The sequence below is a fragment of the Helianthus annuus genome, chromosome 6 (assembly GCF_002127325.2).
Source record: "Helianthus annuus cultivar XRQ/B chromosome 6, HanXRQr2.0-SUNRISE, whole genome shotgun sequence".
Classification (NCBI taxonomy): Eukaryota; Viridiplantae; Streptophyta; class Magnoliopsida; order Asterales; family Asteraceae; genus Helianthus; species Helianthus annuus.
Genome location: NC_035438.2, coordinates 28,127,870 through 28,151,829, shown reverse-complemented (window position 1 = coordinate 28,151,829; position 23,960 = coordinate 28,127,870). Strand labels below are relative to the sequence as shown.

Genomic DNA, 23,960 nt, shown 5'->3' with positions numbered 1-23,960 from the left:
TGGTCCCTATCAAATCGCTGGCATCACAGGACATACTTCATTTATCACTTTCATTGATGATTATTCTCGTTACATGTACTTGTATCTTATAAAGGAAAAGTCTGAATCTCTTACAACTTTTAAAGATTATAAAGCTGAAGTTGAAAAGCAATTAGATCGTCAGATTAAAGTTGTGAGATCAGACAGAGGCGGTGAATATTATGGAAGACATACTGATGTGGGTCAAGCTCCTGGTCCATTTTATGAGTTTTGTAAGGGCCAGGGGATTGTGAACCAATACACCATGCCTGGTACACCTCAGCAGAATGGTGTCGCTGAACGAAGAAATCGTACCCTTATGAACATGGTGCGCAGTATGTTAGCCAACACTAATTTACCATTATTCCTCTGGACTGAAGCATTAAAAGCAGCTGTTCATATACTCAATAGAGTTCCTTCTAAGTCTGTCCCTAAAACTCCTTATGAACTTTGGACAGGAAGGAAACCGAGTCTTAAATATATGAAAGTATGGGGCTGCATTGCTGAAGCAAAATTATATAATCCTTTCCTAAGGAAACTTGACCCTAAAACAGTTACCTGCTTCTTTATCGGGTATCCTGATCATTCAAAGGGTTATCGTTTCTATTGTCCTTCCCATGTCACCCGTATTGTTGAAACCAAGCGTGCTGCGTTCCTGGAGGATTTCAAGGTCAGTGGGAGCAGTACTAACCCTTACGAAGAATTGCAAGAAGTACAAGACGCGGGGGGGAGAGACTCGTCGCTTACCATTACTCCGTTTACTCCTCTTGTACCACATGCAACTGCACCTGAAGCCACTGCACAAACTCCAACTCCACAACCAGAACCCATTATACCTCATAACGAAGGCACATCAAACGCTCAAAACCAAGACAACGCTCAACCCGAAAATCAGCTCAGGAGGTCATCTAGGCAAAAACGGCCTACTAATTGGGATGATTATATTACCTACCTGACTGAAATGGATGCTGGAAAGCTCAATGATCCTATCTCTTATAATGAAGCCATTAGCAGTGATCAGTCTTCTGAATGGAACAAAGCAATGATTGATGAGCTTGAATCCATGAAGAAAAATGACGTTTGGGATTTGGTAGAATTACCCAACGGTGTAAAACCTGTAGGTTGTAAATGGGTGTTCAAAACAAAACTAGATCCGAATGGGAACGTTGAACGCTACAAAGCGAGATTGGTTGCAAAGGGCTACACTCAGAAAGAGGGAATTGATTATCAAGAGACGTTTTCACCTGTCTCTCGTAAAGATTCATTAAGGATCGTTATGGCCTTAGTAGCTCATTTTGATTTAGAGCTACATCAGATGGACGTCAAAACTGCTTTCCTTAACGGAGACTTAGACGAAGATGTTTACATGAAACAACCTGAAGGCTTTAAACCTGAAGGTCAGGAGCATCTAGTCTGTAAGTTGAAGAAATCCATTTATGGGTTAAAACAAGCATCACGTCAATGGTATCTCAAGTTTGATGAAGTCATGAAGAGGCAAGGTTTTATGAAGAATCAAGTGGATCAATGCACCTACCTCAAGATGAGTGGGAGTAACTTTACTATACTTGTCCTTTACGTAGATGACATTCTATTGGCAAGTAATAGTTTAGACATGTTGCATGAGTCGAAGCGGTTACTCTCGCATAACTTCGACATGAAGGATCTCGGAGATGCTTCTTACGTCATTGGCATCGAAATTCACCGAGATAGACACAAAGGGATCTTAGGATTGTCTCAAAAGACTTACATAGATCGTGTCCTTACACGTTACAACATGCAACAGTGCAAACCCTCCGTCGCTCCAGTAGTTAAGGGAGATGTTTTCGGTTCATTCCAGTGTCCGACAACAGAGGTTGAAAAGGAGCAAATGAGCCAGATACCTTACGCGTCAGTAGTCGGGAGCCTGATGTATGCTCAAGTCTGTACTCGCCCAGATATCGCTTATATTGCTGGAATGCTAGGCCGTTATCAGACTAATCCTGGCCTAGATCACTGGAAAGCAGCTAAGAAGGTCCTCAGATATCTGCAAGGGACGAAAGACTATAAACTGACTTATAGAAGAAGTGATCATTTAGAAGTGGTAGGTTATTCTGATTCTGACTTTGCCAAATGCAAAGATGACAAGAAATCCACTTCGGGCTACATCTTTATGTTAGCAGGCGGACCTATCTCATGGAAGAGTCATAAACAACAGTTAACTACAACTTCCACAATGATGGCAGAATACATTGCTGTTTACAACGCAACCTGTCATGGAATGTTGCTTAGAAATCTGATCACTGGACTCAAAATTGTTAATTCCATTTCTAGACCATTGAAGCTTTACTGTGATAACTCAGCTGCCGTTAGTTTCTCGAACAGTAACAGTTCGACTGGAGCTGGTTTATATCTCGATACAAAGTACTTGTTCGTACGTGAACGTGTTGAGGAAAATAATCTTTGTATAGAGTATATTAGTACTAAAGATATGCTAGCGGATCCGATGACTAAAGGTCTCCCACCTAAAGTTTTCGAAGAACATGTATCGAATATGGGACTTACTAAAGACCTTGTTTAATGGCATATTGTACTAGCTTATGTTTTAATTAATAAAATTTCCTCAGTTTGATTTTGTATGTCTCTAACATATGTTCTGCCGGTGTAATGACATATAGACAAATATAAATACAAATCAGACGCTAAAGGGCTTATACATATTTTGATCGTAACTGTTAGGTTTTAAATTGAGGCTATAGTATGACTAATGGGGGTCCTGAGTCGAATGATGATTCAACGGCTGTATTTCTCTGCTATAGTTCTTGGTTTAAAGCTAAAATGAGTGTTAACTCCTGGCCAGGCTTACCTAATACTCATGATAAATGATTACTTGGCTAAGTGGGAGAATGTGAGATTAAATATATAAAATGTAATATTTAATCTTGTAGCCTATATAATCATTTATATTATATTAGATCAAAATATATTTATTAACCTATTAATAATTAGTTGGTAATTGTTGATGGACCATATTACCCTTATTAACTAATTGGGTTTCCTCTTGGGTGTATAAATAAGGGGCTTATTAGAGAGTTAAAGGGTTACACACATTACACAATCACAACCCTCATAACATCAAACAAATCGGCTCTCTCCCCATAACCGAAATTACCCTACTTCGGTTTTCATCACCATCATAACTTACACCCTAAGGAGGAACCAGATCATCCTGACAATCATGTCGAACTCAATGGCTGCATCTCTGACTGGATTCTCTGCTGGCCTGTCTGCTGTAACAGGTATTATTCATGTTTTCCATTATGTTTAAAACAGAACTGATCCAACAATGTTACAATAAGTAAATAGTACCTCAAAGTTCATTTTGTTAGAAAACACATCTTGATAAATGTGTTAACGGACTACATTATTCGTGGAAGACATGTGTTTATTCAAATCGTGCAATACACGAGTTTTTAAAAGATGCAACTATTTTATTACTTTGTATATAAAATTATATTTATTCAACCCGTGTAATACACGGGGTTCTAAACTTAACTTCAAATAATAAAGTCTTATCTAAACTAAAACTTCAAATCGTAAAGTGTTATCTAAACTAGAAAGTATTGTTTCACTTAGATAAACATGCATATTATTTAATGTTATTATTGTTAACTATGAGATATTATATTAAAATAGTATTAACCTAATTTAATAAATAATAAAAAAATCCATTTTGATTTAGAAAGATTTTTTTAACAATAGATAAACCTGTGTAATACACAAGGTTTTTAAAGATATAACATTTTTTATTATTTGCTATATAAAATTAAATTTATTCAACCCGTATAATAAACAGAGGTTTTTTTAATATAACTTTTTTATTATTTAGCATATAAAATTACATTTCTTCCACCCGTGAATACACATGGTTTTTTTTTTAAAATATATTTTTTTATTGTTTGGTATATAAAATTACATTTATTCAATCCGCACAATACACGAGGTTCTTAAAGATATAATTTTTTTTATTATTTAATGTATAAAATTATATTTGCTCAACACGTGTAATAAATGAGGTTTATAAAAATATATTGTTTTTTATTTAGTATATAAAATTACATTTATTTAACCCGTGTAATACACGGGGTTCTAACCTAGTTAATTATAACGGAGAATATATATATTTTTTTGAACGGTGACTTTATGATTTCCTAAATTCGTTACAATGTGTATTATTATATTCTTAAATAATCCAAAACTTGAAAAATAATAGCCGTTTATATCAATGTTTTAAAAACCTGACCAGGTCGCCCGGTCGGATCGGTCTGGCCGGGATCCGGGACTTCATCCAGGCCGGTTCATGCCAAAAACCCCTTCCAACATCAGGCCGGCGGTCGGGCCGACGGGTCTTCGTTGTGATTCGGGCCGGTTTCCTTTTTTTTACCCTCAATCTGTCATCATATATCTTGAACTATAAACCACATTTCTATGAATAGACCCTTCAATTCAGCAATACAATCGAGATTATATGTAAGATAGAGAAGAATGGAAGGTTATACAAGAATTTGAAAAGTGAAAAAGAGAATTGCGATGAAGATGAAGTTGGTTCAAGAAAGAGAAAGCATGAAAAGTGATTTTTATAACTTTTAAATGAGAGTAATAATACTAGCAGTAGGTTTATGTTTCCAAAGGTGAGTTGATACATTTTGTTTAAATTTGATTTAAATTATTAACTTATTAAATTCATTACAATTTCAATTTTTAATTTTATATAGTTTATACATGTTTTAGTTATTAGAATTTACGTAATAATTAGTAGAATTGCTACATTACTAAAATTATATGACAAAACTATTAAACCATGTTTCAAGTTATATAATTTTTAAAATTATTGTTATAAATTCAATATATACTTTTATAAATATTTATAATGTCATCCGGTTCGACCGGTTCAACCGGTCCTACCAGTGAACCAGTAAGACATTCGGTTCAATGTCCGGCCCGGTTATGAAAACATTGGTTTATATTATTTCAAATCTATGATCAAAATAAGAGATATTGATCTCATTAATTGTACTCTATAATCCCGCATCCTGTATCTATTCACGCATCTAAACCCACCATATATTATAACTATATTAATTCCAAACCCTCTTTCTTTCTCTACCATCTCCTGCGTTCTTCAAAATCCATAAACCCTCTTTCTTTCTATACGATCTCCTGCATACATTCTTGATAATCAATAAACTCAAGAAACATTCATGGAGGATACACTTGTTCTCATCAAGCATGCTAACTTCACACCAGAAGATTCATCGACAAGAAGACGTAATCAAAGAATATTAACGACAGAAAACAATAAATACCTGCGAAAGATCGAAGAACTAGCGAATGAATGGTTAAGATTCTTTCACGATGAGGAGTTGCAAGAAGAGAAAAAAACAAGTCCATTGTGAAGGAAGTAAGTTTTTTTTCTTTGTACTTTCCAAACCGCAAATATTATTTTTACTCTACTTTACTTTACACTAATTATTTTTTATTAATTTTGTGAAGGAGGTAAGTGCTGAGCGGTTAAGAAAGTCAAAGGGGAAGCGTCCGCAGTCAACAATGTCCGTTGTGAAGAACGTGAGTAAAAAAAGAAAGGTACCAAAAAAGGGAGAGCGTCCGCCCGTGGTGACCAACGAGATAACCCAACGGTTAAACGAGTTTATCGTGAACGAGATGAAGGGGACGGACGTGAAACTCGTGATTCAGAAGAAGTTGTACAAATCAGATACACTCAAAACTCAAAACAGGTTAAACATGCCGTTTAACCAACTGGAGAAGAATAAGTTCTTGACGGAGGATGAAAGACAGATCGTTGTGTCGGATGTTCCCAAAGAGAACAACATTGAGGTTTCATTGTTGGGGCCAACGTTGGAGATGTACAAGTTGAAGATGGAACTAACAATGTGGCCTATGATTAGTACCTACAACTACGTGTTGAAGACAAACTGGTACCAATTTTGATTTGATAATAAACAACATTTGAAGGAGGGTTCAAAGATTCAAGTCTGGTCGTTTTGCAGAGATCAATGGTTGTGCTTTGCGATCGTGTGTGTCGAGAAACCAGGTGGCATAGGCAACGTGGTTTAATTTTTTTTAACGGTCAAACTTTTACTAAAGCAAACCGCGACTAGCAAGATAGTAGCCAGAAAACAATTGAAACTCAAAAAAATGATTAATTCGTTGAAGATTATTAGTTTTTTACATTCGTTTATTTTATTTGAAGCTTTAGACATTCAATATAGTTCTTTTATATGTTTTCTCTAATCTGGTATGAATCTTTGAATGAATAGATGAATTTTGATTCGTTTTTTTATATGTTTTCTCAAATCTGTTACGAACCTATGAATGAATAGATGAATATTGATTCGTTGTTTTTAATAGTTTATAAATTACAAATTTCACCAACGGGTATATTTGATATTTCAAATATTTTGTAAGAGTATATATGATAATTTTTAGTTTTTGTTATATGAAGTTTTTCAAGTTTGTGAGGATATATATGAAATTAATCCATATGTATTTTCTCAACTTAAAAAATCAATTACATATTTCCTCATAAAACTTAAAACTTAGGGACCTGTTATGACAACTTATCAAAGTACATGACAGCTTATATTCAAACAAGATTTCTACTCGTTCGAAGATCAAAGCAAATCGAATTCGCTCTACTACAAGGTTTACATCTCCTGATCTGACCTGAATTTCAATATTATCATTTGATCATTCAGATCGTCTACTAAATTCTGATTTCATTTCATTTCAATTTACATAATCCCCTACATTCCATTACTTTATTCTGAATTATTAACCCTAATTTACGTGTAACTGTTTCGTGTTGTTCGATAGAGATTTCGATCAGATCGGAAGGCGAACGTGAAGTTTTTGTCTCTGAAGCCATGGTGAGTGATTCGAAATCCATTTTTTTGCTAATTATGTTAGGTATTTGTATATGTGGAGTTAGGGTTTTTCTGTTATTAGGTGTTTGTGTTTATTAATGTGTGTGAATATGAATGGTTATCTGATGTTAGTTTTACAATTTACTTCCAGATGTGTGCATAGATCAGTGATGTGTGGTTGTTTTTGAGGATAGTGTATGCTAAGTGAGCTTGTAGTTTGAAATAAGGGTTTTTAATGGTTAAATTAGGGTTTTTAGGTTTTTTATAATGGGGAGAGACATCTGTGGACATTAATTGAGTGGTATTTGAAGGTTGCATGTTGAAATTTAGTTTTTTCTTTGCTCTAGGTCACCTGATTTGTAATTGTAGGGAAATGTAGAATGTATTTAGAGTATTATTGATTAAGAAGTTTGTGAATTTAGGAATTCAGGAGTTTGGATTTATGATTGTTACTTGGTTATGTAGGTACATCTCGCACAAAATATTACGGTCCTTTATTGTTCTTTGCAACATATTTTATAGTTTTTTAGGATAAGTTGAAGATGTTCATGATGACATGAATGGAATGTGCTTTTGCATTGCGTCTCATATGACATGGGTAGACATGTAGAATGGGTCGTTTAGGGACACAAAGGCTTGTACTTCTACGCTACAGTTATGTTAGATGGCATTGGTTCTTGGAGTTTACGGAGTCATTGTTTGAGAATTACAGTTCACTATAAAGTTTAAAGGAGCACAATCTTCCATTTTCTTTTTTCATGTAGAGTTCATAACATTGTGTAGTTCACTAGTGGGTTTTTTTTATTCAAGGATCATGTTTCCGGTTTTCCTGTTGCAAAGACATTATATGGTCTACAACAGGCTCACCAATTTTGTTTCCCGAAGCTTTAGAGAAATTTAGGATGACACAAAGCTTGATCATTTGGTAATGTTAAAAAGAACAAAGGGAGGATGATTCTGTTATTTTTCCCATTTAATGGCATAGTTATTTCCAGAGATAACTCATAGGGTATTACCGCTACGTAACTCTTCAGTCTAAAAAATGGGAAGAAAAGGACTTAGATAAAGTAAAGGTTTTAAAAAGTGATCCTAGTTTGTTAGGCACAGATCCTGAGTATTTATATGTGGTTAACTAGTTATTGGCCCTCTTCATCTTATTATACATATACAATTTTGATGTATGTTAATATACTATAGAGCAAGGGGTTCACCTGAACATGGTTTTGTGTAATTATATGACCTATTTGATGCTTCAACTAGTGCTCTAGCTCTGTTCAGTCGGACTGGGGAAAGATATTCAGAGGGGCTTGTTCAGAAGATTCACAGGTCTATAGTTGTGTTTAGGAATTAATCACTAGGGGTACATGTTTAATTGTTGACTCAAATATCATAGATCATGTTAATCTTATCTTTAACAAGCTGGAAGAAGATGTTACACTTCTCATGAAGCAAGTTTAGTGTTATACATGCTGCATGGATTTACGATTTGTGGTTATCTTCCTCTTAGAAGAAAACTATTCTTTTTTAATATACATACCTTTCTTTAATTACCATGTGTATAAGGTTAAATTTGTTGTTGCAGATTCATTTTGTGCTATTAATAAGCCGGCAAGGAAAAGTTAGATTGACAAAGTGGTATTCACCTTATTCTCAGAAAGAGAGAAGTAAGGTATGCAAAATTAACTATAGTCCACTTGCTTCTTGCATTGCAATAGTTAATTAATAATTTTTTTTTTATCTCTTTGATCAATGGATTTTACCTTTGTTATTTACCATTTCTGTATATGGTTCTTGGATTTTCTTTTGACAAAAAATATACCTTTTTTAGTTAAACATTCATAGATACACTGGCAACTTTTGTGTAGGTGATACGCGAACTCAGTGGGATGATTCTAACACGCGGCCCTAAGCTCTGCAATTTTGTTGAGTGGAGAGGATTTAAAGTTGTTTATAAAAGGTATTTCTTACAAGTGTTACGGTGTTACCATGTTTTCATTTTACTAAACATTTTTATGTTAATCGTCTTTTGTAACTTGTTATTTCTCTAGCTCTCCTTTTTTTACTTTTTATTGTTTCACTTATCAGATATGCCAGCCTGTACTTCTGTATGTGCATTAACCAGGATGACAATGAATTGGAAGTCCTTGAAATTATCCATCACTATGTTGAGATTCTAGATCGTTACTTTGGAAGCGTGAGCCATCTAAATCTTCAAAAGTTTGAGTATTACCTCATTTATATCTAGAAGTTGACTCTAATTTGGAACTTGTATATGCTAGGTTTGTGAGCTGGACTTGATATTCAACTTTCACAAGGTATGTTACTTGTCTTCTCTCAGCTTGACTTACTGATGTTTGATTGGTAGATACGAATCATTATGGGTATGGGTTTGATGGTATAGTGGAGTGATAACGGGTATGGGATTTTCACGCTCAAACCCACTTGGCAGGTTTGGTGGAAATGCAATTTTAAGGGTTTCATGTCTAGTTGAAAAACCAATATCTTCAAACCAAATACCCTCTATGATTCCTATTCCCTCGTTCCCCAACCCCCAATACATTCATAAGCTGACCAAACTAGCTCCAATTTGCCATGTTGTGGTAACCAGTCAAGATCTAGATTCTAGAGACCTCAATGTTGCGTATGGACATTTTTAGGAATCTCTTTCATTTGTTTACACCTTTTGAAAGATCAATCATTTCGTCTTCTGTTATAGTTTCCGTCAGAGGTGACGATTTCGACCCATTTACTTATGAATGGGTCGATTTGGTTTGTGTTCTATCTCTCACTGGTCAAAAGGGTCAAATAAAAAAATATTAGCTAAAAGGGGAACGTCTGAAATGGCCAAGCAGGTAAATTGGATGAAAATCACCCAAAGTCTTTAATCCAATTGTTTTTTCAAGGATATTGATGTTATAATGTTGTTTCTGTAATCATAATTAACACAACAGTTATTTATAAAAAAAAATAATAAAATTTGGGGAAAAAGTATTTTCCTGTCTCTTAGAGTCAACACAATTGTACTGTTTTTATTATTGTTGTAGGATATTATAGACATTTCTTACAGCGGTCAAGTGTTGGTATTTTTATAGGCCTGTAGTATGGTTCATGTGTTGAATTTTTTTCAATGCTCCTTGCAGGCTTATTATATATTGGATGAGGTATTAATAGCTGGGGAACTTCAAGAATCAAGCAAAAAGACAGTGGCCCGTCTAGTAGCTGCTCAGGTATGAATCCCATAACTATGATTAACAATGGGTTGATTTTGGTTGTATATCATATCTAACATGCCAAGTAAACTTAAAAATTATAAATACTTGCAACATCTAAAGATCACTTTACAAAAAATTAGATCAATATCTTTGTACTACAGTAGTACTGTACATTAGTTTATATTTAACTTAAAAGATAAAGGAACAACTAAATGTTGGTGGGTCAACCGAACCTATCGCCTCTCTACGCGTAGTTACCTGTATTGTTGGTTTTGCAGGATTCTTTGGTGGAGGCAGCCAAAGAAGAAGCAGCTTCTATAAGCAATATCATTGCACAGGCAACCAAGTAAGGTTGTGCTTACTCCTACCCTTATTCGGATGCCCATCTCTCTGATCTTTTGAGTTGCTGTATGTGTATGTATTGTGTGTTGTTTTTTTCCTTCTCCTTTTTAGTGTGGAAATCTTGGGTTTTTATTTCTGATATTGCACTTGTGATTCTGTCCAGTTACATGACTACCTGTGTTAGAACTAAAGAGAGATCTATCTGTTTAACGACCGTATCTTATGTGTACATCGGTATTATTTTCTTCCAGAAACTAAAGTTATTTAATAGAGTCCATAACATGGCGTTCACTGGTTAACTTCTTCCAAAAACTATATTGTAAGTTATTTTTATTTATGTTCAACAACTGGTGTATTTTGAAGTTGTACAAATACACAAATCTATTAGAAGTTAATGGGTCGAGCATTGCCTGTCAAAACCTGAGTGTGAAACCTGTTCAACAATTCAACCAGTCTAAAAGATCCATCACTTTAGCCTATTACCGGACTTGACCTGTACATTTTACATGCACGCTTACCATCTAACTGCACTTGATTTGGCAAAAGTTTCTATGAAACTGAGCCAAGTTTCCATAGAAACGGTGAATGGAAGAACAGCGGGCCATTGGTGATAGCTTGAAGCAGTTCATAATCAGAAGTGACGTAACAGGCATACCAGCTTATCTATTTCATTACGTATCGCAAATGCACAAGTCATTTAGTTATTTACAAGTTATTTTAGAACTAGTTGTATTAGTTCAGGTTTCGAGTTCTTTGGCTACCTAGGGTATCTCATGTATCCAATCTCAATAGTCAATAATTTCACTATTTACCTCCGAGACACTGTGCATACTAAATTAATTTGTCAAAAAATCACATTGTGGTTAGTTTGACTTTGAGATATACTCGGTCCGTTTTAAAATTAGGATACAAATCTCAAAAAGTTAGTTTGATCCACCATCTTAGTATATGACCCATAAATAACTTTATTACAACTTGATTAAAACCTATAACCCCATAACCCTTTAGATCTCGAGTTGTTTCCGCACGGTGTTTGGGCTTATCTATTAACTTGCTAACCTGACACGATTTGTAACATTGTGAAAAAGTGCTTGTTGAGACAGAATAATTTTATACCATTTACTTAATACATATATGACAGGCAGCAAAAATCTATAGAATACTATTGTATAGATGTCTAAGACCATTGGGTATGGGGAGGATAGTCTCCAAAGGACTACCCGCCACGTAGGCGCCACGTAATCACGGGAGGAGGATAGTCTCTTTGGGGACTACCCAAGGGTGTGGGGACTAGCCAAGACTACCCCACCATTAATAATATATTAATATATATATATATATATATATATATATATATATATATATATATATATATATATATATATATATATAAAGGATGAGAGAGAACAAAGATGGGGGACCCACCAGCTGCCCCGTCTCCGGCGTCACTTATCCGACGGAAGTGCCGAGGACGGCCCCAAGGGGGCGGTGTGGGACTGGCCTAAGGGGGGGAGACGGGCCTTTCACGTGCCCCATACCGAAAGGCCTAATGCCTTGTATAAAAGCTTTGTGCACTCACCAGATGCCAAGAACTCTAATCCTTGCAAAATGTATTCTTACAGGGTTTGATTTTTCATTAACCTTATAATCATAATGTCAAACAGTTAAAACAACATGCTGTGTCATAAACATCAAATGATTGTTTTCGCTTATTAAAATCGCTAGTGTTCACTCATCATATCGTAAAAAATTATAACTTGGCATGAGCAACTCAAGAGAATCATACCTGCCTATTTTAAGTCAACTAGTATGATATATTTCAGTAATTTTATTAATTTACATATGTTTTGAGAAAGAAAAGATGGACAAAGATTAATAAAAATGGTACTTTAAAATAAAAAAGTAGAAGTAAATTTTAAATTCATTTTTTAATAAATACTATAGATATCCCATATGAAGCTGGGCCTATAAAGCAACGGGTGATCCTCCATTTGTCTCACAACTCCAAAACCCTAGCCACCAGGTTTCCTCTTCCTCATACCAAAACCCTAGCAGCCGTTGGTCTGTTTATCCATATGCTTGTCACCTGGTTTACTCATACCAAAAAACCCTATAACTTGATTGTTTGTTTGTTCTATAATTATTAGTATTATTATTATGGTGGCTAATTAGCCTTTCACATAATGCCTGTATGTGAATGGTCAGTAAGCTCACCAACATTATTCTGTTAACTCTCTTGTTTGTGGCACTTACAAAATTAGTGTCACATCAACAAGCCTGTTAACTACATTTCTTGGCTAATTTCAAGCCTCTGAAATACTTTTTTTACTACACACACAAGCACATCTTATTACAATTTAGCATATCTTTGTTGAGGTGTAGCTTACAAGCAGTATCAAGAGTTTTGTGGGATGATGGGAGGATTCTGTGTGACCCATTTTGTATAATCTTGTATCAATTGTTGTAGTAGCAATGGTACAAGTCTGTCAACTAAAGCTTGCATCATTCTGCATTCCATTCCATTAAAACTTCAATGTTAAAGAGTCAAAAGTGAAAATTCAAACAAGTATTCTTGTTCAGTTCAAACAATCTACTTACAAATTGCCTGGAGCTTCCACTGCAGATGTTGGCAGCATATTAAATGGTCTAGTGTATATCTGCATATACCAAAAACTTGTTCATAAATATAGATTAGTCTAAATCTAAATGAAATGAAATAATTTTGAACCATGTTGATGTATTTGACTGTCGTGAACAAGGAACAATGTTACACAGCGTAACTAGAACATTAACTCAGGAGTATCCCAATTTTTTTTTTTTTACCGTGCAATCATACAATATTAAAAAAAACAACAATAAATAAATAAAGTAAAACAAATACCTAATAAATTTGTCCTTTTCTTTTTTTCATAACTTGAAATCATTCCATCACATCGTCGTCTTTTACTTTACATAAAAAAATCTTTTCCTACCGCACAAATCATAGTGTTGTTCAAAAATTCCGGGCCGATTCGATTGCGTAAATCCGTTTTGACAAGCATCAATTTCGAAAAACATCTTTCAACGGTTGCGGTTGCAACTGGTAAAAGCAAAGCTAGCTTAACTATCCGATAAACTGAAGGACAAGAACTATGCGTTCCCGTTTCAACCATATCACGTTAGAAGAGGTCACTATGCAAGGTTTTTAGAATAAAAAATCATTAGATGTTTTAACTTAGTAGTCTAATACATAAATGTTAAGCTTACATAATACATACTAATGTCCTGTGTGTCTTAACTACTAAATTAACATAGATAGAATAGTGCAGACAATGATTAAGAAACTACCTCAAGAGTGAGATCCAGGTTCACATCAACATCCAGGTACGGTTCAGAAGTCTTTGTGCACCAAGTTATGTAATTCGACATTTCCGCTGTAATAGGCAGAATTAATCCATCACTGCACAAGGCATGACCTTTTAACTCAAATGTTTTCCACAGACTTCGGAATGTATCAGGACCCAACAAATACCTGAAAAATGTTCATTCTGTCGTTCCATGATCTCAGAACCCTCAAACTGCAAGCAAAAACGATCAGTTTATACATTAATTTAAAACAAAATCAAGTATAATTATTAGCAATGTTTCACCTTGCAAGATAGCATCTCTACCCTGCAATCTTTATCTGTTGGGGTCACTCGTAAGTCGATCACCGGGGAGACTTCAAAGTTTAGCAGATTCAATGGTGGTAGAGTACACCTGCAAGAAATTTAAATTAAAAATAAATTGATATACGTATTTCAAACGCATCTCATATATAATGTGGTAGCCAAACATGAAAAAAGTATGGTAACAAATATATTTTGGTAACACAAAAGTATTGTAATGAAAGCATAAGGCAATAATAGCACATTTGAACTAAACCTGTAAGTGGTAGCGTCGAGTTGTTCAACGCTTTGTAAGGCATGTTTATTCAAGAGAGCTTCGATACCAGACGGGTGGCTTAGAAATTCCTGAATAGGATATAGTTTCCCCCCTTCTCCATCTGTGATCGTGTAGCTTGGAATCTTGACTCGTTCTTGCTTCCGAGCAGATAATTTAGCTTTTTTGACTTTCGACTCTGTAAAATTGTCATTACTGCAACTAAAAACTCTTAATCTCCTCCTGGAACGAAATCGGTTACAAGAAGATGCCTAGTGCCACAAGAAAAGAATATTAAACACTGACATCTGGCTTACAATCATACAGATTGATATAAAATAACATGCTAACATGATCTGACTAAGCGGGTCGTATATATGACTAACAGGCATTGAATCGGATTTGAAGTTTTAAGTAGTTAAATTCTAAGCTCATTTCGTGCTAATTGGTGTTCCTAAATGCAGAATATTAAGCTTTGATCAAATGTATGCATTCAGTATAATTCTAATAACACAATTTCAGTCTTCTGTGATGGTGAGATATTGAATTATTATTTTTTGAAAAATGTTTTTATGCTAAACCTTCCCAAAGGGAAATTACATCGAGACAGAAGGCAAACGGCAACAAGTTGTGCCGCTAACCCTTTTTGGATTGCAAAACTAACACACCTAAATTCCCAATTTCATCCCGATTCCATTCTATTATGCGAAACAAACACACCTAACTTACAAATCAAATTTCAATTCGTGCGCAAATTCCAATTCCAATCCGCTTACCTTCCACAAAACTACATTCATAGATCTTAGGGGCATAACCAGCCGCGAAGCTTGAGATTTCCGACGGGATCGAAAACGTTTATACCAAAAAATTTCTGTAGAAACAGGGTTCGAAAACGTATATACCAAAAATTTCTATACGAAAGCTACATATATAAAACTACTTAGCGAAAAGTTCGGGGTCGGCGCCCCGGCCCCTTCTAACCTGCGTGGTCATAACATTACTATGCAAGACCTGTTACGCGATAAATAAATTACAGTAGAATATAGAAGTACCTGGTGAGGATAAGTTTCTGGGAAAACAATGGAAGAAGGTAAGGAAGCTTCAAATTTGAAAACGATCATCACCACTGTAAGAATATTATGTCTACACACACAGAAGCTCCTGCCAATGGGCATATGTGTGTGTGAGAGAGAGATGAGATAAAGGGAACAATCAAATCACCATACGTGGCTTGCATTGTAGCAACTCGTTCAGATAGCCAAACAATGATTTTTTAAAATATAAAATAGTGGGATTTTTTTTTGGGTAAATGAGCTTTCGTCCAGCAAAACAGTGGGATTTACACATGGTTTGCCGCGGTATCGGTTTGGTTTATTGCGGGAACATTACGATACTGGCACTCGGTATCGCTATCGAAATGCGTTTTACTTGGTATCGGTTTGGTTCATTATGGTTTATAAAAATGAATACTGGTACTGGTTATGGTGTTGTTCGGTCAGTACTAGTTCAGTTTGCCATGGTATCGGTACGATACCGACACTCGATATAGATATAAGAAAAACTCTATTGCGAACACAATTCTGTATTCAACGAATTTTATACCGCCACGCCGAGAAGACCATAAAAACAAACACGATACCAGTACCGATGTTTTTTGGTTGGTTTCCGTTTGGTTCGTGACAATAAAGAAAAAAAAATTACCATTACCATTCTACTTACAAAATGTAAGAGCATTCACATCCATTCCACCAAATGTTGTGAGTAGAGTTTTTATAGTATAAAGAGTATAAAAATTGGTTGTGAGTGCAGGAGAGAGAAAATGTTACTGTTCATCTGTATCTTTGAGGGGACACTGTTCACCCCCTATAATTTTTTTAATATATTTTGAAAATGATCGTGAGTGGAGGAGAGAGAAAAGGTAATGATAAAGGTATAAAAAGTTATTATTTATTTGAAAAGGAGAAAAAATGTAGTGCTTTTAATGTAATTTAGGATGAAAATATGATGGAATGAATGTGAATGCTCTAATATTTTTGGCAGGAGTCAAAACATGTTCATTTCAAATTGATGCAATTATGCATACAAAGTTGGGTCATTCCATAAATCACTTTATATCTTTTAAAAGTAAAATGCTTTAGTATCGGTCTCATATAGTAATACTAAACTCATTCATAATTAGTGGCAGTTACATAATTTTCTTTTACTTGGGGCATAAATTGGTTGGGTTAAAAGAAGGCGGGTAAAACCAATTCATACTTATTTACTTAAGAGTAAGTTACAAGTTTTCTCATTTATGTTTACACCAATTGCAGGCGCTGTCCTGGCTTCACTCATAATCTTTCAGGTTCTTGAGAGACTATTGTGTAAAACATAAAGAATAAAACTTGTAATTTACTCTTTACTTAATAGAACAACAACAACCATACCCAGTATATCTCACAAATAGCAAAGCTACTTATAGGGTCTGGGGAGGGTGAGATGTAGACAGACCTTGCCTCCATCCCTAAGGACAGAGTGACTGCTTTCTGAGATACCTCCGGCTCCAAAACAAACAACACACCAATGCACCCAATATTACTCCTTACTTAATAATACGATAAATTCAAGAACATTTGGAAAACGAAAAAAACCTTATAAATCAATTGACTAATCTTGCAATAGAAAACATCGCCAAAGTTTTTAAAACCGGAGCATACATCGAACCTGACACGTTACTAGTCCAATGGTTGGATCGGTTGACTCGGATTTAAGATCCAAATGATGTGATATTTAACTTAAAACTTATAATAACATAACAATTCAAAAAATAATTAAATAAAATAGTATTATAAAAATACCTAATGTAAGAAAAAGATAGTGAACTTTTCTAGGTATTAAGGGTATGTTTGGCAAAACTAGCTGGTGGCTGTTAGCTAGAAGCTGATGGCTGGAAGCTGGTAGCTGTAGCTTTTTAGTTATTAAGGTGTTTGGTAAAGTAGCTGTAGCTTTTAATAAAATGACCAAAATGGGCATAAATAAAAAAAAACATAATACTAAACGTAATCACACACACACACACACACATATATATATAGTAGGAGTTGGGTAGAAAGTGAGTTTTTCCTAGAAAGTCTAGGAAACAATCAGAATGCGACATGTGGCATTGAAGATTTTTAACTAGAAGGGCAATTGTGTACTTTCACATTCTATTTTTATTTTTGGAATTTATCTTCATTAACTAACTATCCATGTCCATATTTTGTAACCGTTTTCTCCATGATTTTCTGAATAATTTGTTTTCGAAATCTAAACCAATCGCGTATTCCATTGTTCAGAAGATTACTGGAAATTATCAGCATGTTCTTGGTGCTTTGTTTTAACAGTTTACAGGGCTAAAGTGAATTTTTTTATAGATCCCACAATATAAAGATGGTAAAACATAGGGTATGAATCTGCTTGCTGTTAAAACACAACTGTATGAATCTGAATGCTAAAACACAACTGTATGAATCTGCTTGCTGTTAAAACACAACTGTATGTATCTGAATGCTAAAACACAACTGTATGAATCTGCTTGCTGTTAAAACACAACTGTATGAATCTGAATGCTAAAACACAACTGTATGAATCTGCTTGCTGTTAAAACACAACTGTATGAATCTGAATGCTAAAACACAACTGTAATGAATCTGCTTGCTGTTAAAACACAACTGTATGAATCTGAATGCTAAAACACAACTGTATGAATCTGTTTGCTGTTAAAACACAACTGCATGAATCTGCTTGCTGTTAAAACACAACTGTATGAATCTGCTTGCTGTTAAAACACAACTGTATGAATTTGAATGCTAAAACACAACTGTATGAATCTGCTTGCTGCTAAAACACAACTGTATTAATTTGCTTGCTGTTAAAACACATCGTCAAGAAAACGAAGATGATAAGAACAGTATTTGAATGGTGATGATGAACTCGGAGATGGTGGAGATGGAGAAGTGTTTTAATTTGATCCGGTACTCTCTATCCTTTCTAAAGTTATCTTCTTCCATGATTGTAGTTATTTTTGGTAGGGATTGGGGTTTCGAAGATGGGTTTGGAGAGAGAGAGCGAGCGAGAGAGAGAGAGAGAGAGAGAGAGGGAGAGAGAGGGAAAATCGCATGAAATTAGGGACTGGGTTTGACTGACGGTTATCTAATTGATTTAAAACACGATATATTGACAACATTGCCCCTAGTCTTTTAAAACAATGAATTAGATAAACTAAAAAAATTACAAGATTGCCATTGACTTCATCTTAACCATTAAACACACCCATTGGATGGCCCAGATCGCTTCCTAGACTTTCTAGGAAAAACACACTTTCCGCAGGATCCCTACTCTCTATATATATATATATATATATATATATATATATATATAGGATTAGGATCATGAGTGAACAACTTCTTGAGAGTGAACTGAGTGAACTAATCTTGACCCTTGATCATTTTTTAGATTAAAAGGGTAAGATTGACATTAGCCAAATACTTTTAATTAAAATCCCTTAATTTTCTACTCTCTTAACTCTCTCTCTCTCTCTCTTATTTTTTATTATTTCTCTATTATTTTAATTATAAGGGATTGAAGGGCTAATGTTTTTTTTTAAATAAACTGTTATGTTCCTTTTAAAATTAAATATTAAACCTAATTAAATGATGATTTTTAAGATGTGTATACAGGTCAGTATATACAAGACTTATACACTTGTGTATTATTATATCTTGTTTTCACGGGTTAGTATAAACCAGATTTATACACTTGTGTATTATTCAAGTACATATGTGTATACGGGTCGGTATATACCAGACGTATACACCTATGTATTATTCAAGTAAATAGTGTATACATGTCGATATATATCAGACTTATACACTTGTGTATTACTACATATTGTTTCCACTATACATCTTCTCATCAAACGATCTAATACATATATGTATAGAGAATGTAACTAAATATTTTTAATTGTGTTCTAGCTGGAACAATATTTGATAATGTTTGTATTTTTTTTTAAATTATGAAATATTAAGTTAGGTAATATGTGAGAGAAAAAAATATAGAGAATGTAATTAAATTTCTTTTAATTGGAAAGAGAAATTAGGGGAGAGAAAAAATTAATTAATTAAATGAAGATAGAAATATACAATTATACCCTTGTGTCTATTAAAATACTTGTAAGTTACAAAAGATAATTACAATCTTGCCATTAAAGAAAAAATCTAGATCTACAAAATCAATGGTCAGGATAAGTTCATTTTGTTCCCAAATAAATCATTGTTCACTCATGAACCCTACCCTATATATATATATATATATATATATATATATATATATATATATATATATATATATATATATAAAAGTCATTTCTCAAATGAATAAAACATGATCATTTTCAATTAAATAAAACATAGTTATTGACAAACAGTCATAACATAATATAATGCTTTTAAAATCATTAATATCGTGCATTCCATATCAAAGTAGCAATTTCGTTGCGAACATGTTTCATCTCATTCGATGTTCCTTCAAATAGGCCACTAGTACTTGTGTCATGGTTACGAACATCATACAGTTCATCTCGTGGTATGCAGTTTGGATGTTGCTCCATTGCAGTAAACATGAAATCTTCTTGAGAATTACGTATATAGTTATGCAATGCAAATGTAGCCATGATAACATCAATTTGTGTTTGCACGCTATACTTGGGCATTTTACCAAGTATCTTAAATCGTTTCTTCAAAATTCCAAATGACCTCTCAATATGACTTCGTAAAGATGAATGCGAACGGTTGAAAGCTTCTTGCATATTATTCGGGGGCTCTATTTGAAATTGAGATTGATGGTATCTTGTCTTGGAATATAGAACAAGGTATCCTTTTCTATCTGGATATCTTTTATCAACCAAATAATATCTACCTGATAAAGGAGTTGAAAAACAAAAGGCGTTAGAATTTATTAAAAGTAACATGAAACAATTCCAAATATATGTGTAAGTAATTCGAAATATTACCTTCAGGTGGTTGTGGGAAGTTGAATTTACTATTTTGGGTCGCGTTAATGAAAACACGCGTGTCATGTGCTGATCCCTCCCATCCGATTGATACGAATGTGAAACACATATCGAAATCACATGTTGCCATTACGTTGAAAGTTGGTACCCCTTTTCTACCAATATAAGGTAGTTGCTGACTCTCTGGGATGCAGGCCCCTATGTGTGTACCGTCAATACATCCAATACAATCCTATATATAATTTGAACATTAGTTAAGTAACAAAGTACTCAAGTAGGAATGACATTAATCAATTTAATACCTTGAAATACGACATGTATCTTTTGTCATTCAATTAAATTAAGTAAAACTAAGTGAAAAGACAGAAGAAAGCAAGGTAGTTTGTTTTTTAGGGTATGTTTGGCTAAGTTTTTTGAAATAATTTATTGATTTATTGGCTTTTAAAAAGTTATAAGCTTCAAAATGATGTTTGGCAATTAGGGTGTATGTGAGGGGAAAAAACCAATAAGTCAATAAGTCACTCTATACTAACTTTTCCAAAAAGCCAATAAGTCAATAAGTTGTTTCAAAAAGCTTAGCCAAACATGCCCTTAAAAGGTAAAATGTCTACAATTTGCGGACCACATCTGCGAACATCTGTAGAAGAAGAGGTGAACCAAACCTTTACAGTCTGCAAGAAGAAAACTATTTGTTTTTTAACGTATATATACTTCTAAAATAAACTGGTGGTGGTGTACGGACGGTGGTTGTTTGTGGTGGACGTGGACGGTGGGTGGTGGACGTGGACGGTTGGGTGGTGGTGGTGGTGGGTGGTGGGCGTGGACGGTGGTGGGTGGTGGTGGTGTGGACGTGGACGGTGGTGGTGTTTAACCCCCTGCAAACTTTAGAAAATCTTAAAAGTGGCTGGGTCAAGTCTGCACCAACAGTATGCAGATGACAATGTCTGTGCGTGGTCTGCGCAACATAGACAGAAGAGTCTGCACAGATGTTTTTACTTTTTAGATAAACACCACCTAAAAAACCCACAAAATAATATTCGTATGCTATTTCAATAAAAGTATTTATTTCACTTTTATGATGCGGCACTTAAACTGGGCACTTGGGCCGGCTGCTAGAGGTGTTAAACAATTAGATCTTACGGAGCGGGCGTGAAAAAGTGGTTTGATTGTCCCTCTAAGTCGGGAACACCGCCCCATAGGGTGGCGTGGTGGCAATGGCGTGAGGTTCTTCACTTGCGTGGGGGCAATTTTGTTGGTGTTGTGGCACAAGTTAATTGGTGGTTTGTGAGTTTCTTTTTTTTAACACTCACAAAAAAAGGTGAGGTTCTTTCCACATCTAACACCACCCCGTGCTTTTTATTACCACATTCTCTTACTGACGTGGCCGTCACATGATGCTTATTGCCCCCTCTACATGCCTTCCCACTCCGTATAGTCTTAGAAAACATGAATTACTTGGTCTGTTGGGCCAGTTGGACGATGGGCATAGGCCTACTATACAAATGCTTTGCATCCGCCACTGTTTATAATCAACAACCCGTGGGGTGGCATCAACTCATTATCTCCATTAACATTCAGAAGATGATTACGTAAGCCAGGAATAGGGTTTTCATCTCATTGGCCATTTTAGGCGGCCATGTTGACTTTTATTTTATTTTTTTATTTCTTTTTTTTATAATAGTTATTTATAGGTTATGCCAAATTACAATTTTATTCTAGGTGTAAAATTACGATTTCACCCTCGAATCGAAATAAAGTTTTGCTTTTGCCCCCGGCTTAAATTTACGATTTTGCCCTCAGTTAAAAAATATAATTTTGCCCCCAGCTCAAAATAAAATTATAGTTTTGCCTCAGCTAGAGTCCTGCCAAATCACGATTTGGTTCCCAGTTTAAAATTATGATTTTGCCCCCAACTAAAAATTACGCTTTTGCCCGCAAATAAAATATTACGATTTTGCCCCCATTTAAAAAAAAATGGTTTTCCCCTCAGTTAAAAATATTATTTTACCTCCATTTTAAATTTACGATCATACCTCCGCTAAAAATTGCAATCTTGCCATCGTTTTTTTCTTTGCCAAAACCATGGTAGTGTTTTATTTTACTTTGTTGATTTAATTTTGTTTTTATTCACGCCAAACAACTGCCTATCACTCGCTAATTGGTCCTGACAAGTTATTGTTTTGCCCCCCAACTCTAAATTACACGCTTGTCATCGTTTTAGTTAATTTTTTTCATCATAACTATGGTACTGTTTTTCTTTAATTGGTTAACTTGATGTATCTTTTTTGATATGGTGTTATAGGTAGCATGTATAACTAACTGACATAAAGGCGTACATGTTATTAACCTAAGAAATACTCGGTTTAGTGCCCCGCAACACGGGCGGCGCATAACTCTAGCAGCCTAACACTGGCTCATTAGTCCTGAAAAATTATAGTTTTGCACTGAACCCAAAATTACGGTTTTATCATCGTTTTTTTTTTCATAGCAAAATTATAGTAGTCTTTTTTTTAATTGATTGAGAATTATTCGGCCATCGCCCCGCAACGCGGGCGGGGCATCTACTAGTTTTATACAAAAACCAAATGGGGAATAGTGCCAGTCATACAAAAATCAAATGGGGGAATAGTGCCAGACAGCTACCTGGCTCTCCCCAATTGGACCAACACGTTTATTGTTTTATATTCATTTTAAAATTACGTTTTTGCCCTCAGTTTAAAATAAAATTACACTCATTGTCCCCATCTCAAAATTACGATTTTGCCCTCAATTCAAAATTACGACTTTGCCTTGCACTCTCCCATTAGACCAACCAGTTTATTATTTTATATCCATTCTAAAATCACGTTTTTGTCCCTCTTCAAAATTATGGTTTTGCCCATAGCTCAAAATAAAATTACACTTTTGTTCCCAGCTCAAAATTACGATTTTTCCCTCCATTCAAAATAAAATTGTGGTTTTGCCCTCAGCTCAGAATTACCTTTTCGCCCCCAGTTCAAAATAAAAAAAAAAATTTTTTGCCCCCACTTAAAAATTACGATTTTGCCATCTGTTCAAAAATGTGATTTTTCCCAGTTTAAAAATTGTGATTTCGTCCTCAATTCAAAATTACGTTTTTTCCCCAGTTCAAAATAAAATTATATTTTTGCCCTCAACTCAAAATTACGATTTTGCCCTCGGTTCAAAATAAAATTGTGCTTTTGCCTCAAGCTTAAAATTATGATTGTGCCCTTAGTTCAAATTTATTACGTTGTTACCCCAAGTTAAAAATTACGAATTTACCCCTCGAAAAATTTACAGTTTTGCCTCAGGTTCAAATTTACAGTACTGCCATTACTTTAGCTTTTGTCAAATTATGATTTTACCCCAGTCAAAAAATACAACTTTCCCTTAGTTAAAAATTACAATATTGCCATTATTTTGGTTTTTTTTATCAAAACTATAAAAGTGTTTTGTTTTAATTGGTTGACTCGATTTAATTGTTTTTCGTGTCAATAAGCTAACTAACACTCGCTCATTATTCGGCCATCGCTCCGC

At 34.7% G+C, this 23,960-nt stretch overlaps 3 protein-coding genes across 4 annotated transcripts; 2 read left to right on the top strand and 1 right to left on the bottom strand.

Moving 5' to 3' along the window:
- Positions 1–5,601: 5,601 nt before the first annotated feature.
- Positions 5,602–6,003, top strand: LOC110944579 (putative B3 domain-containing protein At2g27410). Its single transcript, XM_022186237.2, has one exon. It carries the CDS (start codon positions 5,602–5,604, stop codon positions 6,001–6,003), a length of 402 nt encoding a protein of 133 aa, XP_022041929.1.
- Positions 6,004–6,619: 616 nt separating this feature from the next.
- Positions 6,620–10,791, top strand: LOC110865103 (AP-1 complex subunit sigma-1). The gene is made up of 8 exons (XM_022114313.2): positions 6,620–6,717; positions 6,889–6,941; positions 8,521–8,607; positions 8,804–8,895; positions 9,024–9,132; positions 9,218–9,253; positions 10,079–10,165; positions 10,429–10,791. The coding sequence occupies exons 1-8, from the start codon at positions 6,645–6,647 to the stop codon at positions 10,498–10,500; spliced, it is 609 nt and encodes a 202-aa protein (XP_021970005.1). The 5' UTR covers positions 6,620–6,644; the 3' UTR covers positions 10,501–10,791.
- A 1,607-nt stretch (positions 10,792–12,398) lies between these two features.
- LOC110865102 lies at positions 12,399–15,611 on the bottom strand. Of its 2 annotated transcripts, XM_022114312.2 has the most exons (8): positions 15,445–15,611; positions 14,396–14,664; positions 14,122–14,230; positions 14,004–14,049; positions 13,820–13,905; positions 13,091–13,149; positions 12,880–12,999; positions 12,399–12,578 (listed from the first exon to the last, which is right to left on the bottom strand). In XM_022114312.2, exons 1-7 carry the CDS (start codon positions 15,565–15,567, stop codon positions 12,888–12,890), a joined length of 804 nt encoding a protein of 267 aa, XP_021970004.1. In that variant the 5' UTR covers positions 15,568–15,611; the 3' UTR covers positions 12,399–12,578; positions 12,880–12,887. The 2 variants fall into 2 exon arrangements, with proteins under 2 accessions (XP_021970004.1, XP_021970003.1); XM_022114311.2 differs by having other exon boundaries at positions 12,399–12,999.
- Between the last annotated feature and the right edge of the window lie 8,349 nt (positions 15,612–23,960).

Excerpts from the sequence above, each read along its gene's own strand:
- LOC110865102 (XM_022114311.2), bottom strand. The coding sequence starts at position 15,567 with ATGCCCATTGGCAGGAGCTTCTGTGTGTGTAGACATAATATTCTTACA. Across the intron at positions 14,231-14,395 it reads CTCGACGCTACCACTTACAG|GTGTACTCTACCACCATTGA; the intron begins GTTTAGTTCAAA and ends AATTTCTTGCAG. Across the intron at positions 13,150-13,819 it reads ACCTGGATCTCACTCTTGAG|ATATACACTAGACCATTTAA; the intron begins GTAGTTTCTTAA and ends TGGTATATGCAG.
- LOC110865103 (XM_022114313.2), top strand. The coding sequence starts at position 6,645 with ATGACAGCTTATATTCAAACAAGATTTCTACTCGTTCGAAGATCAAAG. Across the intron at positions 8,896-9,023 it reads TTTAAAGTTGTTTATAAAAG|ATATGCCAGCCTGTACTTCT; the intron begins GTATTTCTTACA and ends TTCACTTATCAG. Across the intron at positions 9,254-10,078 it reads TGATATTCAACTTTCACAAG|GCTTATTATATATTGGATGA; the intron begins GTATGTTACTTG and ends TGCTCCTTGCAG.
- LOC110944579 (XM_022186237.2), top strand. The coding sequence starts at position 5,602 with ATGTCCGTTGTGAAGAACGTGAGTAAAAAAAGAAAGGTACCAAAAAAG.